The sequence below is a fragment of the Mustela nigripes genome, chromosome 5, assembly GCF_022355385.1.
Source record: "Mustela nigripes isolate SB6536 chromosome 5, MUSNIG.SB6536, whole genome shotgun sequence".
NCBI lineage: Eukaryota > Metazoa > Chordata > Mammalia > Carnivora > Mustelidae > Mustela > Mustela nigripes.
This window is the reverse complement of record NC_081561.1, coordinates 126,129,203-126,146,308: the sequence shown is the minus strand read 5'-3', so window position 1 is coordinate 126,146,308 and position 17,106 is coordinate 126,129,203. Positions and strand designations below refer to the sequence as shown.

The window sequence follows — 17,106 nt, the reverse complement described above, 5'->3', positions numbered from 1 at the left end:
CTAAAAGGAATTGGGTTATGCCTAAAGAAATCAGACTTTGGATATGTAATCCATTGTTACTCTAATGTATGTATGTTTTTTAAGCTACAGATGTTAATTTCCATCCTATAAGGCTTGGTTTGAAATTGCTAAATAAAGAATATTGAAAAATGAGATGAGAAGTTAGGATATTTTTAAAAGACTTTTGTAAGATTGGTTTAATGCAAAGTTAAAACCAGGAGGTTCATTTATGTTACTTGGAGGGTAAAAATCTCATGATCCTGTGTTAGTTGACACTAAAGCAGTGTGTTAAGTCTTTAGGTCTTACAAAGAACTGGTTTCATTGTTAGTGGAAATTGAGGTTAACCTTGGCTATACTCCCTAGGTAATCTCTTGATTGAACTTGATTGAGATGGGTCCCAATAGAAAATTAGTCTTTTATCAGTGGAAAGTTAGGACTGAAATGAATGCTGGAGACCATCTAGCCTTTTTTTCCAGTGGAGAAAATGAGGCCTGGAAAATTTGTGTCTTGTCTGGAGTCAAACTGAATCTAGTGCTCATTCCATTTTTTCCCCAAACCACTTTCTTTACTTCTAGTATTTGCTCAGTAGATGGCTTTATCCAGGTATTCATGTAATACTAATACAAAACATGTCTTCTAGTTTTCTGTTTTGGAAAAGCTGAATTTGCATCATATCTTCTGATTTTTCTTTTTGTGATGATTATGGTCATCAAGAGAGTTTTTTTAAGATTAAAAGATTTGGGGGGGCAATTTAATGCCATAAAAATCAATATGAAAATTTTTAATAGAAATTGAGTCTAATTAGGAAACAGTTAAGGTAAACTTCTTGAGTGTTTAATATTAAAATATTGGTAAACAAATGAAACCAGATATTCTTCTGATTATTTCTTAGAAAAGAAGTTAACCTTTGATTTGAGAATTTCTTGACAGACTTAATTTACTATGATCATTTAAATGTTACTATCCTTTTATTTTATTTTAATATGACATTGTGTGGTTTCATTCTTAAATCATTGGTGCCTAGTATACCACACAATATCAAGTGGGTGCTCAATAAAATAAACATTAGACAAAATAAGTATATTTTTATTTAAAAAATACATGGTATGAAACTTATGGGACAGCATATATATAGGAAGAAAACATTTTCTCTTTCTGAAAATGTTGAGTAATTTATGTTTAAAGTTCAAAATGGGATGAATTATGTTTTTACAGCATTGTGCTTATTTTTACTGAAACAAAGCTTTCTTTTTAGGGGGCAACAGTAGCAGAGATTAAGAAACAGTATCGTTTGCTGTCACTTAAATATCATCCAGATAAAGGAGGTGATGAAGTTATGTTCATGAGGATAGCAAAAGCTTATGCAGCGTAAGTATCATAGGACCCATTACACATTTTTAGGAGTGGTAAAGATAGTTTTTTATTTGAATAAAATAGTTATCATATGCTTTTAAATACTGACCTTATATGTTGAGTCTGTTATTTATGGAACTGCCTGACCAACCCTAAACTGCTAATTTAACTAAACTTGAATTCTAAGTATCTTAGAGTAGTGCTTTTGCCCTGTGAAGTTGGTTAAATTAAGTATATGCTTAGAAAATTAATTAACATTATTACCTAAGTATTAGGTACAATGAGAGTACCTAAGTAGTACATGATAATGTTAATTAATTTTCTAAGCATTCTGATTAGAAGAGGATATATTTATACCTTGTTTTCATTTCTAGCCTTTTTTTAGACAAGCTCTATTTCTCTTATTTTGGAAAAGTAGCTTGTCTCATTAAGTTATCTGAAGATTAGTTTAATTTCTGGGAAACAGGGTAGAGTATATAAAATTAGAGGTAGTTTTTCCTTGAGTGTTAATATGACAAGAGATAAATGTTAGCTAGATTCTTCAAGACTTATAGGCATGTCCTCATTCAGCTCTTATGTTAAATTAAAGAGTAAAATACAGACAAGATGTTGTCTATTTTTAGAGGACTCAGTGATGTATAATTTTGTGCTGATTTTAAAAATAAAAGTAAATAATAGGAAGGGTGCCTGGGTGGCTCAGTAGGTTAAGCATCTGCCTTTGACTCAGATCATGATTGCATGGTCCTGGGATCAAGAGGGAGCCTGCTTCACCCTCTTCCTTTGCCTGTCACTTCCCCTGCTTCTGTACGGTCTCTGTCTCTATGTCACATCAATAAATAAAATCTTAAAAGAAAAAAGAAGAAGTAAATAGGATACTCAGATGTGATAGCAAGTGCAAGTGGTATATGACTTATAGAAGTTTGGAAAATGCTCATTTTGTGCTTAATGAAAGTGTATTGACTGTGTCTCCTTTCCTTTCTTTTGTGAGTTGCTTGTTTTATATATATATATACATATATCTATATCTATATATATATATAGATATAGATATATGTATATATATATGATTCTGTGATAAAGCAGTGTCTTCAGGAACTTCCTAAAGCATGTGCTACATTTTGTTTTCTGCATAGCAGATGTTCTCCAGATTGTGTCTTTCAGTTGGTGTCTCCCCGTTTTTTCATTGTGTCTTCTCCAAGCATTTACTTTCATTGCACAAGTGTTTCAGTGCTTTAGTCGCTGTCTTCAGGTAATTTGAGAAAAACTGAAGATAGCTAAGATTGTTTTATTGGTAGTTTTAATTTTAGTGCCTTTGATTTTTTTCCCCCCTCTCAGTTTTCAGGTATTGTAACATTCTTAAGTTCATGATTTTGTTCTCAGGTTACTGGAAATCTGACTCTTTATCTTGTATGATCTCTATCCTAAAAAGTACAAAAGAATAATATTTGGCCTTTGGTTTTAACTTAATTGTATGATCAAGCTTTAGAATGTTTTTTTAAGTAGGGGTGCCTAGGTGGCTCAGTCATTAAGCGTCTGCCTTCGGCTCAGGTCATGATTCGAGGGTCCTGGGTTGGAGCCCGCATCGGGCTTCTTGCTCAGTGGGAAGTCTGCTTCTCCCTCTCCCACTCCTCCTGCTTGTGTTCCCTTTCTCGCTGTGTCTCTCTCCATCAAATAAATAAAATCTTTTTAAAAAATGTTTTTTAAGTAAAATGTATTAAATAGTTGATGGTCCATCAGACACATGAAGGAGTAAAATGATTATGGGACCCAGAACTTTGAGATCTTGTAACTTGTGGAAGTATAAATGGATTAGATAAATATAAGTTCTGGCTGATTGAAGTTCCCATTTTATGCATAGTCCTAGCAGCCTAAGTATAACTCAGGCAGCCTTTGGAATGCATTTACAGGCTTTGAACTGCAGAGTTTTTTTAGAATTTGCTTTGGCTATTCAGGATATTTTCTCTTCTCTTATTTGCCCATTATATTAACAAGCTGGGTCATTCCTATTGCTTCATACCGGTTTCTAACTTAAAGGAAAGGAAGTCTGGTTATTTTTGAAGAGTTAGACCAACTGTTGGATTTTCTGGTTCATAGTTTCTGGTTTCTTTTGGATATAGTTGGGATTTGGTATTGGGTAAAAACCCATGTTTAAGCTACTTTATAACAAGTGGAAAATGTAGATGTTACTTTAAAGCTCAATTTTTTTAAACATGTTTTCATGTGTTCCTATGCATGAATACGTAACTTAGCTTTATGTAGTGAACTCGGGGTCATTCACCTATAATTTAGTGAAAACATTCTCTAGATCAGGATATAAAATCTGGGGCCCCTGAAACTATATACAGAATTTATGTGTATTTGTAACTATGCAATTTTCCAGGGCCAGAAGGGTTAGAGACTTTTGTCAGATTTCTAATAGAATCTATGACACAACCTCCTACCTGCAAAGTTAAGGGATATAATCATGTTTAGGAAACTTTATACTCAATTGAATTTTTAAAAATTTTGTTAACATCATTGGTCTTGTTTAAGCTTATTATAAATGAATTATACTAAAATGACATGACTTTTTTAAAAGATTTTTTATTTATTCATTTGAGGGAGAGGGAGCAAGAGAGCCAGCACAAACAAGGAGAGAGGCAGAGGGAGAGGCAGACTCCCCACTGAGCAGGGAGCCCTACAGGGGGCTTGATGCCAGGATCTAGAGATCATGACCTGAGCGAAGGCAGATGCTTAACCATCTGAGCTGCGCAGGCACCCCTAGAATTACATGACTTCTAAGTGCTTTAGGTTTTAGGAATGGTGTTATACTGAAGCACTAATGAGTAGCCAAAAATGTTGCTTTCTTTAAAAAGTTTATGATGTAGTTCCTTTAATTTGATTGAGTATGGAGCATGGAGCCTGTCACACACCAGTTGTGCAAAGTTAGCTTAATGAGTGAATTATTGGAATGGTAATTAGCTGTGTGTGCAGTTTGAAAAAAATCAAGTGCTTTTATGATGTGAGCTATACTTTATTTTGCAAAATCTGAGGGCCTTGTATGAAGAATAGAGCAGTTTATTATGCTGCCATCATCAGAAAGAGCAGATAATTATTTTGGGGAAAAGAATCTGATTAGAAGAAAAATAATAGCAAAAGCCCTGGGTAAGTGGACAGTTGTACAGGGAAACCGAGGCAAAATTTTTTGAGAAATATCCCTTCCTTAGCAAAAAAGAGCCACTATAGGCACCCCTTCTTACAAACTTGCAACCTCTCTACAGTGCTTTTTGTTGGCTTCTGTATTTTTCTGTGGACTTAGATCAAATGGTATAAGTGGAGTTAAAGTTAAAAGGGGATTGAAGATGTCAATGTACTTGTTTTCATAAATGACCAAATTGTAAGTTTAAAATATTTTCAATCCCTGATGAACATAGGTACAGAAATCCTCAACAAGATATTACCAAGTCACATTCAACAATGCATTAAAAGGGTCATTCACCACAATCAAGTAGGATTTATTCTGGAGATGCAAGGATGTCTCAGTATTTGCAAAATCAGTCAGGGTGATACACCACATTAATAGAAGGAGGAATAAAAATCAGGTGATCATCTCAATAGGTTCAGAAAAAACATTTTGTAAAATTCAACATCTGTTTTTTGATAACACTCTCCCTAAACTCTTAGAGGGAATATACCTCAACATGATAAAGGCCATATATGAAAAACCCACAGCTGACATCATATTCAGTGGTGAAAAACTGAGCTAAGACAAGGATGTCCACTCTGACCACTTCTATTCAACATAGTACTAGAAGTGTTAGCCAAAGCAGTCAGACAAGAAAAAATAAATAAGTAAAAGACTTCCATGGTGGTAAGGAAAGAGTTAGACTGTGACCTTTTGCAGATGGCATGATACTATACACAGAAAACCCTAAAGACCACCAAAAGACTTCTAAAAGTAATAAATAGATTCACTAAAGTTGTAGAATACAATATTAATACCTAGAAATTGGTTGCATTTTTATGCACTAATAATGAAATAGCAGAAAGAGAATTTAAGAAAAAACAATTTCATTTATAATTGCATTAAAAAGAATAAAATACCTAGAAATAAACTTAAGGAGGTGAAAGACCTCTGTACTCTGTATAAAACACTTATGAAAGAAATTAAAGATGATACAAATAAATGGAAAGATATTCAGTGTTCATGGATTGAAGAATTAATATTCTTAAAATGTCTGTTTACCCAGAGCAATCTGCGAATCCCATATAACCCCTATCAAAATACCAATAGCATTTTTCACAGAACTAGAATAATTCTAAAATTAGATGGAACCACAAGAGACCTCAAATAGCCAAAGCAATCTTGAAGAAAAAGCTGGAAGTATAACAGTTCCAGGTTTTAAGATATACTACAAAGTTAAAGTAACTAAACTGTATAAAATAGAACAAAAATAGAACACAGATCAAGGGAAAAGAATAGAGAGCCCAGAAATAAATCTGCATTTATACGGTCAATTAATCTATTACAAAGGAGGCAAAAATATATAATGGGGAAAGTCAGTCTCTTCAAAAATGATGCTGGGAAAACTGGACAGTTACATGTGAAAGAATTGAACTGGACCACTTTCTTACATCATACACAAAAATAAACTCAAAATAGATTATAAAGACCTAGTTATGAGACCTGAAACCATAAAGCACCTAGAAGAACATAGGCAGTAATTTCTTTGAGATCCGCCATAGCAGCATTTTTCTAGATAAAAATCACAAGGCAGGGATGCCTGGTGGGTTCAGTCAGTCAATAGAGCATGCAGCTCTTGATATCAGGGTTGTGAGTTAAAGCCCCACATTGGGCATGGAGCCTACTTAAAAAGATTTAAAAAAAGATTGTAAGGCAAGGGAAACAAAAGCAAAAATTAACTTTTGGGACTACACCAAAATAAAAAGCTTTTGCACGGTGGAGGAAGCCAGTAAAACAAAAAGGCAACCTGCTGAATAGGAGAAGATGTTTGCAAAGATATATTCAATAAGGGGTTAATGTACAAAATTATATATAAAGAATTTACATAATGCAACACCAGAAAACCAACAATACAATTAAAAGAAGGGCAGAAGACCTTAATAGACATTTTTCCAAAGAAGACATATAGATGGTCAATAAACACATGAAAAGATGCTCAACAGCACTAATCAGGGAAAAGCAAATCAAAATCACAATGAGTTATCACCTTTCGTCTGTCAAAATGGCTATAATCAAAAAGAAAAATAAGTGTTGGCAAGGATGTGGCAGTTTCCATGCACTGTTGGTGGGAATGTAAATTGGTATAGCCACCATGGAAAATAGTGTGGAGGTTCCTCAAAATATTAAAAATAGAAATACCATATGAGCCACTCAATTGAGTGGCACTCAATGCCACTATTGAGTTTTTACCTAAAGAAAGCAAAGACACTGATTCAAAAAGATACATGCACCCCTATGTTTATTTCAGTATATAATAGCCAAGATATGGAAACAACCCAAGTGTCCATTGATGGATGAGTGGATAAGGAAGATGTGGTGCACACACACACACACACACACACACACACACACACACTGTTATTCATCCATAAAAAATGATGTGATCGTGCCATTTGTAACAACATGGATGGACCTAGAGGGTATTATGCTAAATGAAATAAGGCAGAGAAAGACATACCGTATGATTTCACTTATATGTGGAACTTAGAAAACAAATAACCGAAGAGCAGAAATAGACCCATTAAAACAGAGAACAAACTGAGGTTGCCAGAAGGGGCAGGGATGGGGGGATAGGTAAATTGGGTAAAGGGGAGTAGGAGATACAGATTTACAGAAAAAATAAGTCATGGGAATAAAAGGGGATTTTAAAAAATAAGTCATAGGGAACATAGTCAATGGTATCATAATGGCATTGTGTAGCGAAAGATGGTAGCCACACTTGTAAACATAGCATAACTCTTAAATTTGTCAATCTCTATTTTGTATGTCTGAAACTAATGCAGTATTGTGTGTTAATTCTACTTCAATTAAAAAAAAAATTAGGGGGCGCTTGGGTGGCTCAGTGGGTTAAAGCCTCTGCCTTTGGCTTAGGTCATGATCCCAGGGTCCTGGGATTGAGCTCCACATCGGGTTCTCTGCTCAGCAGGGAGCCTGCTTCCCTTCCTCTCTCTGCCTGCCTCTCTGCCTACTTGTAATCTCTGTCTGTCAAATAAATAAATAAAATCTTTAAAAAAAAAAAAAAATTAGGGGCACCTGGCTGGCTGAGATGGTAGAGTGTGCAAGCCCCACGTTGGGTATAGAGCTTACTTAAAAAAATAATAACAAATAGAAATTATGGTTTAGAGAATAAAAATTGAAATCACTGAAAATTTTTGCTATACTTTTAAAGGAACTTCTGTATTTTCTCTCTTGTTGAATAGAAAACTACATTCTATCCTATGTGTGTATGTTCTGGAAAGGTTAAAATTTGATTTGGACATAAACATAATCTTTTGCCACTTGGTCTTCAAAAAATGCCTTTCTTATGATGTTACTCATCATTTTGTGTGTGTCTGCCTTGTCTGCTTAATAACATTGTAAAGTTTTTGAAGGAATTGAATTTTCTTTTAGTGTGTTTTTAACATCTATTTTGGGACCTGGAATAAAACCACTTTCATTCTGTGCCTTGCCATGGCCCAGATCAAGAGTTATATTTCTTATTACGTGTTCGAAAAATCACTCTGTCATTTTTATATTGCTGGGTTAGGAAACTCTTGCTTTAGCAGGTATTTTCCAAGTCCTTCTGGCATTTGTTTTAGGTGAAAATTGTGACCTCAGCATAATGCAAATGACCTTTTCTATAGCAATGGAATTTTAAAGGTGTTGATTTTTTCCTTTGAGAATGTGGTACCAGTTTTGGAGGGATTATTATCAATTTCTATTAAGTTTATAAGTAGGTACATATTATTAAAGTATAAATAAGGGTCACTGAAGAAATTTTGGAAAATATATAAGGATATAAGAAAAAAGTCACCTATAATCCTCCCTGCCTTCTCAGGAAAATGTAGTAACTTTTAAAGTTTTATCTTCCAGCTTGAACTGGCAAAACTTGAGAACCCATGGGCCAACTAGGAATTTCTATGAAGGCTCAGTAGTTCTCATTTACTTAAATGTAGAACTCCTTGCTTTCCTCTTTTTTTTTGTTGATTTCAGAGAGGCTTTTCTTGATTTTCTAAAATTAATATCTATAAAAATGAGTTGGTTAGCTAATAGAGTTTGTATATATGAGTACTTTTCAGATATGGTTTTCTAATTTTGCAATTTTATTCTTTTAATGATAGTTTAACTGATGAAGAGTCGCGGAAAAATTGGGAAGAGTTTGGAAATCCAGATGGCCCTCAAGGTGTGGTAAATAATAATTAAAAATTACTGGTGATATGGTGTGTGTGTGTGTATTTATGTGTGTGTATGTGTGTATATATATGTATAAAATGAAAATATTAATAGATTGAAAGGAATTTTTTGATCTTTTTAGTTTGTGGATAAGAAAATTATAACTCAAGGAATTAAATAGATATGTAAATGAGTTCTCTTTAGCTAATTTTTACTTTATTTTTCTTTCTAGCAACCAGTTTGAAAGGTAGAACTTAGGTTGGATTGATGAGATGAGTAATCACTGTAATTATTCAGAATTTCCAGCTAGCAGTTGATAAAAGTTGTATGAAAACAATCTGTTTTTCTTTATTGACTTTAGACATTTTCTTGTATATTCATGGTGTTTGCATACCCAGGAATTTAGATTTACTAAGGAGAAATTCATGTACTTTGGTTGATTCTCTCTCCCCCTCCCTGAAAAATCCATTAACTTTTATGCAATGGGAACACATATTATATAATCATTCTCAAAGCTTTTTTGGGGGTGGGGGAAGTTGGGAGGCAGAATTTCAGGATATAACTAAATAATAAAACTGAAAGTGGAGATTCTTCTGAAATCACTCTTTCTATTTTAGCCACAAGCTTTGGAATTGCCTTGCCAGCTTGGATTGTCGACCAGAAAAACTCAATTTTGGTGAGTGCATGTAAATAAGACACATTATAATGTGTTAAATATATCTTAGTAATATAAAGAGAGCTATAACAAAATACTGATGTGCTGTTTTTAATGTAACTGTACTGTGAAAACTTTTTACGTGATAGAAAAAAGAACTGGTTCTCATTCAGTTGCTGTTTGGGCAGTGTGTTTTAAATGTAGTTTTAAAACCTTAAAGTTGTGATTTTTTTTTGGAGCAGTTTCAGGTCAGGTCTTATCCTTGGTTTGGAGAACTATGGTTTTATATGGTATCTTAAATAGTACTCAAAATTTAAATTATCCTTCATTTCGCATTTATCCAAGCTAAATTATAATGTTAACGTATACTAAATGCTGTATATATTCCCTGTGGTACTTAGGGAGGCAGTAGGATATCAGATTTTCTTTTTTTTTAAGATTTTATTTACGTGGGAGAGAGAGGAGGGGCCGAGAGGGAGGGACAAAGAATCTGAAGCAGACTCAACCAGCTGAGCCACCCAGGCACCCCAGGCTATCAGACTTTAATCAGTGGTAATGCTACAACTCTAAAACCTCTTAACTAAGATAAACTAAGAATAGATGTTTCCCTATTTCACATTTCTTAAAAACAATTAGGGGCTATCTTTGAAGCAATAAAAAACAAAATTCATATAGTCTGTAATTTGTTTAGAAAAATGGCTGTTTAATGTTATTTCATGGCTGACAAGCATTCATCATCTTCAGGGGTAAATGATTTTATATATAAAAGTCTGTCATGCTTAGAATTACTGTGGGAATACTGGAGAAGAGAAAGGTAGTTAGCTAACTGATTTGGGATCAAGTAGTAGTAGGAAAACCTAAGACCAATAGATAGAAATTACTTGTCAACAAAACATTATGAAGTTGCTCCTTGATTGGGAACTAGGCTTCTGTTATTTATTTCTAAGACACTAACTACTTGCTAAGGTGTGCATCTGTAAGTATCTGACTGGATGGAAAATATCATTTATAAAGCTGGTTTGATGGTGTTACCTACTCAGCAGATTAAAAGGTATTATAGTGGATAAAAGCATACATTTTTAGAGTCAAAATGCCTAGATTCCGCTCCTGGATCCACCGCTTAGTGGCTGTGTAACCTGTGTGTGCTGCAAGTTCTCTGTTTGCAAAAGAGAGATAATAATGGAACCTTTCTCACTAAGTTTGAAAATAAGGATTAAATGAAATAATATGTGAGGAGTGTTTCTGAGAGTGCCTCCCCCATGTAGGCCTAAAATATAAGTGTTCTTAAATGTTATAATTGACATGTGAAAACCATAATTATTTTCTTTTCAATTCTAGGTTTTACTTGTATATGGATTAGCATTCATGGTTATCCTTCCCGTTGTTGTAGTAAGTTCTAACTCTTTATTAACAATTTTTGGAAAGGGAATTGATGGCATGCTTTGGAGTCTCCCTAGAAGATTGCAATTTGTATTAGAATAGAATACATGGATCCTTGAATTTTAAGAATCTTATATTCAGCTAAACTTTAAAGGTCTTCTAAAGGTGATACCATTTGAGTATATTAAAGTATGTATCTCCTCCTGATACAAAAGTTAAACACAACTGAAATAATACAGGTGTATTTAGAGTTTAGAATGTCTTCCTTTATCGCCTTCATCAACTTCATTTCTTTGTTAGGATAATCACCAATAAGTTTGGTATTATCCCTTTGAGATTTAAAAATTTTTTTTTATTTATTTTTGAGGGGGGAGGGGTAGGGGGAGAGGGAGAGAGAGAATCTCAAGCAGACTCCCTGCTGAGCATGGAGCCCAGTGCAGGGCCGGTTCCCAGGACCCTGAGATCATGACCTGAACAGAAATTAAGAGTTGGATGCTTAACCAGCTGAGGCACCCAGACACCCCTTTCAGATAGTTTTCTATAGATTGTATATACAGACACACTTTAAAAAAAAAATGTCATCTTACTGTATGTATTGTTCTGTGACTTTTTTGTTTTCTATATTGGAGCTATAACATACAGAGCAACTTCATTTTTAAAAACTATTTCATAATACTCAATATGGAGATGACATAAAGTTTATGATTTTACTGTTTCTTTTGTGACTGGTGATTTTCTGTCTGGGCTTATAGTTCCTCTGAGTCCCTGTAGTAAGCTTGATAATTAACTCATCTTGCCTTCTTCATAGGTTTGTTGTGTGAGGATCCAGCTATATGGAATCATGTGAATGAAATAGCGTATCAACTATAAAATTGCTCCTGTACTCTAACTTACCAAATATTTATTAAATACAAACTGTGTCAGGAACCAGCTTGTCGCTTTTATGCAGTGGGTTGTTTTGTTTCTGTTTTGTCTTCAAATGAACCATAAATGTTTTAATGCTATGTATGTAGTGAGGTAGGTTGATGTTTAGGTGTTGGGCAGTATAAATACTAGCTGAATAATTTGAAATATGTAACAAAGCATTTGTTCTTAAGTTCAGGTATTGTTACTTGTTTTATGAACAGTTAGAAAATTTGACCAGAAACATACTCTGCATCAAACCTAATATTTATTGTGATTTTGATGCTTTATTTTGATGCTTTATTTATTGTTTAATTTTATTTGCATTTTAGGGCTCTTGGTGGTATCGCTCAATACGCTATAGTGGAGACCAGATCCTAATACGCACAACACAGATTTATACATATTTTGTTTATAAAACCCGAAATATGGATATGAAACGTAAGTAAATTTAAGTAGCTATGATTTTATTTTCTGAATCATTTATATGACACATAGTCAATTGGAGACATTTCATTTCAGTTTTGTATTCTGTTCATATAACTAAAGCTGGAGGAGAATGCTAACACTCTTTGTTCACATGTACTGTATTTCTGTTATTACCACTTACTCAGCTATACATATATATATATTTTTCCCCCTAGAAATTTTATGGTAAAGCTTCATGTGGTTAATTTTGTAAAAATACTAGCTAATATTTCTTGAGTATTTTGTTGTATACCAGGCATTGCTAGGGAATATGTATGTGTTAACTCATTTAATCTTTATTTTGCTCCCATAAGTAAGTTACTGTTTTTAAGCACATTTTATAGTTGGGGAAACTGAGCTTAAGGATGCATATAGTAAGTGGTAGAATTAGGATTGAACTCAAGCAGTCTGGTTTCCAGGCCCTAAATCAGTGCAATATACTGTATTAGTTTCAATAAAATAAGTAGAGGTCTTGGATATGTTGAAAGAAAATTGCCAGAGTGTTTCATTCCCAGAGTTTTATTTCAGAATTTCTTTATGGAAAAAAAAAGTTCCATCTAAAATACTTTATTTGATTCCATAAGGCTAACATTATAAATTTCATCCTTGGAGCATATAGTATTGCCTTTCAGAATCACTGCTCCGTAGAACTTATAGACCTAGACAAGCCCTCCTTCCCCTCCTTAGGGGAAAAAAAAAGGAAGATACAAATTTTAAAAAATGTTTGTTCCAAAACCTAAATGGAGTTTTCTGTAGTTTTGATTTGCCAGTTTTATTAATTTTTTTTTGATAGAAAAAGACTTCTCAGAATCTTATGACTATGTGAACAGATCTTTTATTTTTGGAATGAGCAAATCTTTTACTTCTGAGGAGCAAGTGGCTGTTACTTTCCATTTTGCACACATATATCACTTTTCCTTATGTTGAATTGAAGTATTAATATAGAAACCCTCTTATGGAAAGTGCTTCATGTTTATAATGTGTTTTAATGTGTTTTTTGCATCAGTGATCATGATTTCTATTTCTGATGGTGACACTTTTCCTTACACAGTTCTGCCTGAAAAGCATTGTTTAGCTGCTGGTAGGCTTGGTTATGTATCCTTGATTACTTTAGTGTTGGCATCATATATTGTATAGCTGTTTTAGGAATAGTTGTTTCATGAAACATTTGAGGGTAGTGATGGCATACACATATACTGTGCCTACTGTGTGTCAGGCATGTTCTTAGAAAGTGAGGCCCATAGAGAGGTGAAGAACATTGTCCTAGGTCATTTAGTTAGGGAGTGAAACTCTAGGGTCTATGCTGTTAACCTCTGTACTGTCCTGCTTTTTGTGAATACATTGTATGTATTTTCTGCGAGAAGGTAAGATTGATGACTGTAGTGCCAGTCTTTAAAGAGCGTGTATGGGCTAACAAGTAATGCTAATAGTATATGTGGCTGCGAATCATGTGTACATCAAAGAACACTTCCCATAAACCCTCCAGAATTCCATAATAAAAATTTCTGTAAATTAGAGTATTTGTTTACTTAAGACTCTGAGAAGTCATGAAGTAAAGGCACCTAAAACTCTTTTTAACTCATTGTTTCTCAGCCTTGCTTAACTATGGAGTCCCCTCTTTTTCATATAATAGTTATCAATAATTACTTAATAATTACTTATTAGTAGTAATTTAATAATTACTCTGTAATTAGCTAATAATTACTTAATAATTACTCTATAGAAAGGTTCAGTGGAATATATACTTAAGTCTAGAAACAAATGCTGTTTGAACTGATTTTCATGCATCCAGTGCTTCAGGGCCCTTAATTTGATGTGTATTTCTATTTACTTGTGATAGGTAATATTGTACGTGTTTTTAAAAGTGAAATGTTTTTTATGGGAAAAATGAATACTTGTTAGTGGAGTTCAGATGATTTTTAGCTTTACAAACAAGTGGAAAATTGCCTTAGTGTAGCATTAATGAAATATCATAGGAGAGGAAATTATTAGGTGAGCAAATGTATTTATTTACCTTCATATTACTTTTGTTTTCTCAGGTCTTATCATGGTTTTGGCTGGAGCCTCTGAATTTGATCCTCAGTATAATAAAGATGCCACAAGCAGACCAACAGATAATATTTTAATACCTCAGGTTAGGCCTATTGCCCAGATTCCTTGGTACAAGCATTTAGGTATTAAGGTTAATGCTTTTTTAGGTATCTTTTTTAATAATTATTTTATTTACTCTAGCTAATCAGAGAAATTGGCAGCATTAATTTAAAGAAGAATGAACCTCCACTTACCTGCCCATATAGCCTGAAAGCCAGAGTTCTTTTACTATCTCATCTTGCTAGAATGAAAATTCCTGAGACTCTTGAAGAAGGTATGATTCTAATATCTGCAGGGGTTTTTTTTTTTTTAAGACTTCATTTATTTTAGAGAGCACACATGAGCCTGGGGTAGGGAGAAGGAGGGGGAAAGGCTCTCAAGCCAACTTGAAGCTGAGGATGGAGCCTGGGGTGGGGATCCATCTCACGAACCTGAGATCATGACCTGAGTTGGGTGCTTAACTGACTGAGCCACCCAGGTGTCCCTCTGCAGGGTTTTAATGGTACAGAAGCAGTGCATTTAATTAGACCTCGTGGTGCAGTGTTTTGGTCCTGTTTTTTTTTCCTCAAATAATTGCTCAAGGACCTTTTAAAAAGAAATCTTTATGCTGCATAATTCACAAATATTTTGAAGGTCTAAAGTAAGATATTTTGATAAATGTTAAAATTTAGTATTTCAAGGTGAGAAAATACTTTGAGAAATGTTTATTCAGTTGCAGATTATATAGTAATTTCGAGTGACTTTTTCAAAAAGATTTTATAAGCTTTTCAAGCTGTTCGGGGGAAGAAAAATGGATTTCACAACAAATATTTCAGTCAACCGCCACTTCTACCATCACCTCCAGCAGTGATTCCTGATTAGGGTTTAATCTTTATTGAAAGCTTCCTAAATAGCTTGGAGCTTCATCTCTATGTAAAAGAAAAGCAGTGGCTAGGACAGTGCTTTTTCCAGGGGTGTTATGAATTTGTCATTTCTTCTTTACTTGGTATTACTTCATTTGAAGTTTCAAAAGAAAATTATTATTCTTAGGGAATAAATATTCTTTCTGAATAAAGCTCCTCTTCATCTGTCCCTTTTTGAAGCCAATAATGTAATCAGATGCTTCTGAAAACAAGGCTTGTTGATGTTCAGTAATTGGTGATAAGATAGGATACTTGTGATGGAATGAAGGATTGCTATTTAGGCATTGTTGGAATTGCAAATTAATCAGTAATTCTGATTTTCCTAATATTCTCTGCAGATGTGAATCCATCTCCATTTCTTACCAATTATCTAAGAAACAGGGAACAAATACTTTTTTAGGTTGAGTACTAACCACAATGGATGATCTTAATAGTTAACTGTTACATGCAGTAAAAATGAGTCTGTCGCTTTCCCCTTCCTCCCCCTTCTCTTTCTGCATTGAGTTAACTTTTATTCTCAGTCTTAGCCTTTGGACTTACTCATAGTTAGGTACACAAGAAGATTCTTAAGATTCTTAAATATAGTAAGATTAGAATTAAGTTTAAAACTGTTCTTCTAGAAAAGGGAGGTAACTTACAAAGCACGCCACCATAATACTAAAAATTGCCTTCAAAACATCTAATCTGAGCTAGGGTTCTCTGACTGATTTTTGCCATTGCTGCTTAGGGGAAACTGTTGTGTTCAACCTGTAAAATTCTGAGGTCATGTGAAATATTTTTGGGACAGCTTAAATTTAGTATTAGTCTAGGACTATAGGTGATAAAGATGTTTTAACTATAAAAGCGGAATGATTTGTTTCAGGTTTTCTATTGCTTTGCAGATCAGCAATTTATGTTGAAAAAATGCCCTGCCCTGCTTCAAGAAATGGTTAATGTTATCTGCCAGCTAATAATAATGGCTCGGAGCCGTGAAGGTGAGGTGGGAATGTAATTAATTATGTTGTCCTTTTTCTTGCAAGCTTCTGCAGAGTATACTTCATAGTTTCAGCATTTATGAGCACCAACAGTAATTCTGCCTATAGAGAAGTTGAATCGGCTTTCCAACTTCTGGTTCATGGTTTTTCTTACTTCTTTCCTATATTTTCCATTATGCAAAGTCTTTATCACACTCATGTTTTTGAATTTATTTATTGTCTTATTGTTTTGTCACTTACTGTTTGTAAAGATTTAAGATACCTTTTCATTCCTTTGAATATTTTTAGAGTTAGGTTTTTCTGTATTTTAACAATGAGTTTGAAATAATTTAAGTGATGATGACTCATCTGACATGTATTTTTCACATGAAGGGAAAAAAGATTGAGGGGAAAGAAAAAAGAATGACGAAGTTTGTGGTCAGTAATGGAAAGGGAGACCCTTAAGAAAGGAGATAATGGTTGTGGTTTGTTGTTATGGCCGATGTCAGTTCTTGGCATGGTATCAGTATGTTATTGATACTGATAATTTACTGTTTTGGGAGGAGATGCAGAGAATTATTCTGTTAAACCAATGCTTGTTGGATAATTATTGTTGCATTTGAACATGTTTATATATTTTTGGTATCTTATGACTTTTTTTTTTTTAATTTTAGGAAGTAACATACAGTGCAACATTGGTTTCTGGAGTAGAATTCAGTGATTATCACTTACATACAACACCCAGTGCTTATCACAACAAGTGCCTTCTTTAATACCCATCACCATTTAGCCCATCCCTCACCCACCTTGTTCCATCAACCCTCAGTTTATTCTCTATCATTAAGAGTGTCTTAGGGCTTCTCTCTCCTCCCCTCTCCCACTTCCTATATGTTCATCTTTTCTTTCCTAAGATTCCACATATGAATGAGATCATGTGGTATTTAATCTTTATCTGACTTTTATCACTTAGCATAATACACTCTGGCTCTGTCCACATTGTTGCAAATGGCAAGATTTCATGCTTT

The 17,106-nt window shown here is 34.0% G+C and overlaps 1 protein-coding gene across 1 annotated transcript in view; it reads left to right on the top strand.

Moving 5' to 3' along the window:
• SEC63 (SEC63 homolog, protein translocation regulator) overlaps window positions 1-17,106 on the top strand; it is a 71,607-nt gene that overhangs the window by 21,837 nt on the left and 32,664 nt on the right. Inside the window, exons 4-11 of the mRNA XM_059401151.1 lie at window positions 1,257-1,369; window positions 8,678-8,739; window positions 9,347-9,405; window positions 10,723-10,773; window positions 12,000-12,108; window positions 14,175-14,269; window positions 14,368-14,500; window positions 16,010-16,102. Of these exons, the coding sequence (XP_059257134.1) occupies window positions 1,257-1,369; window positions 8,678-8,739; window positions 9,347-9,405; window positions 10,723-10,773; window positions 12,000-12,108; window positions 14,175-14,269; window positions 14,368-14,500; window positions 16,010-16,102 (715 nt within the window). The remainder of the gene's footprint in view (window positions 1-1,256; window positions 1,370-8,677; window positions 8,740-9,346; window positions 9,406-10,722; window positions 10,774-11,999; window positions 12,109-14,174; window positions 14,270-14,367; window positions 14,501-16,009; window positions 16,103-17,106) is intronic.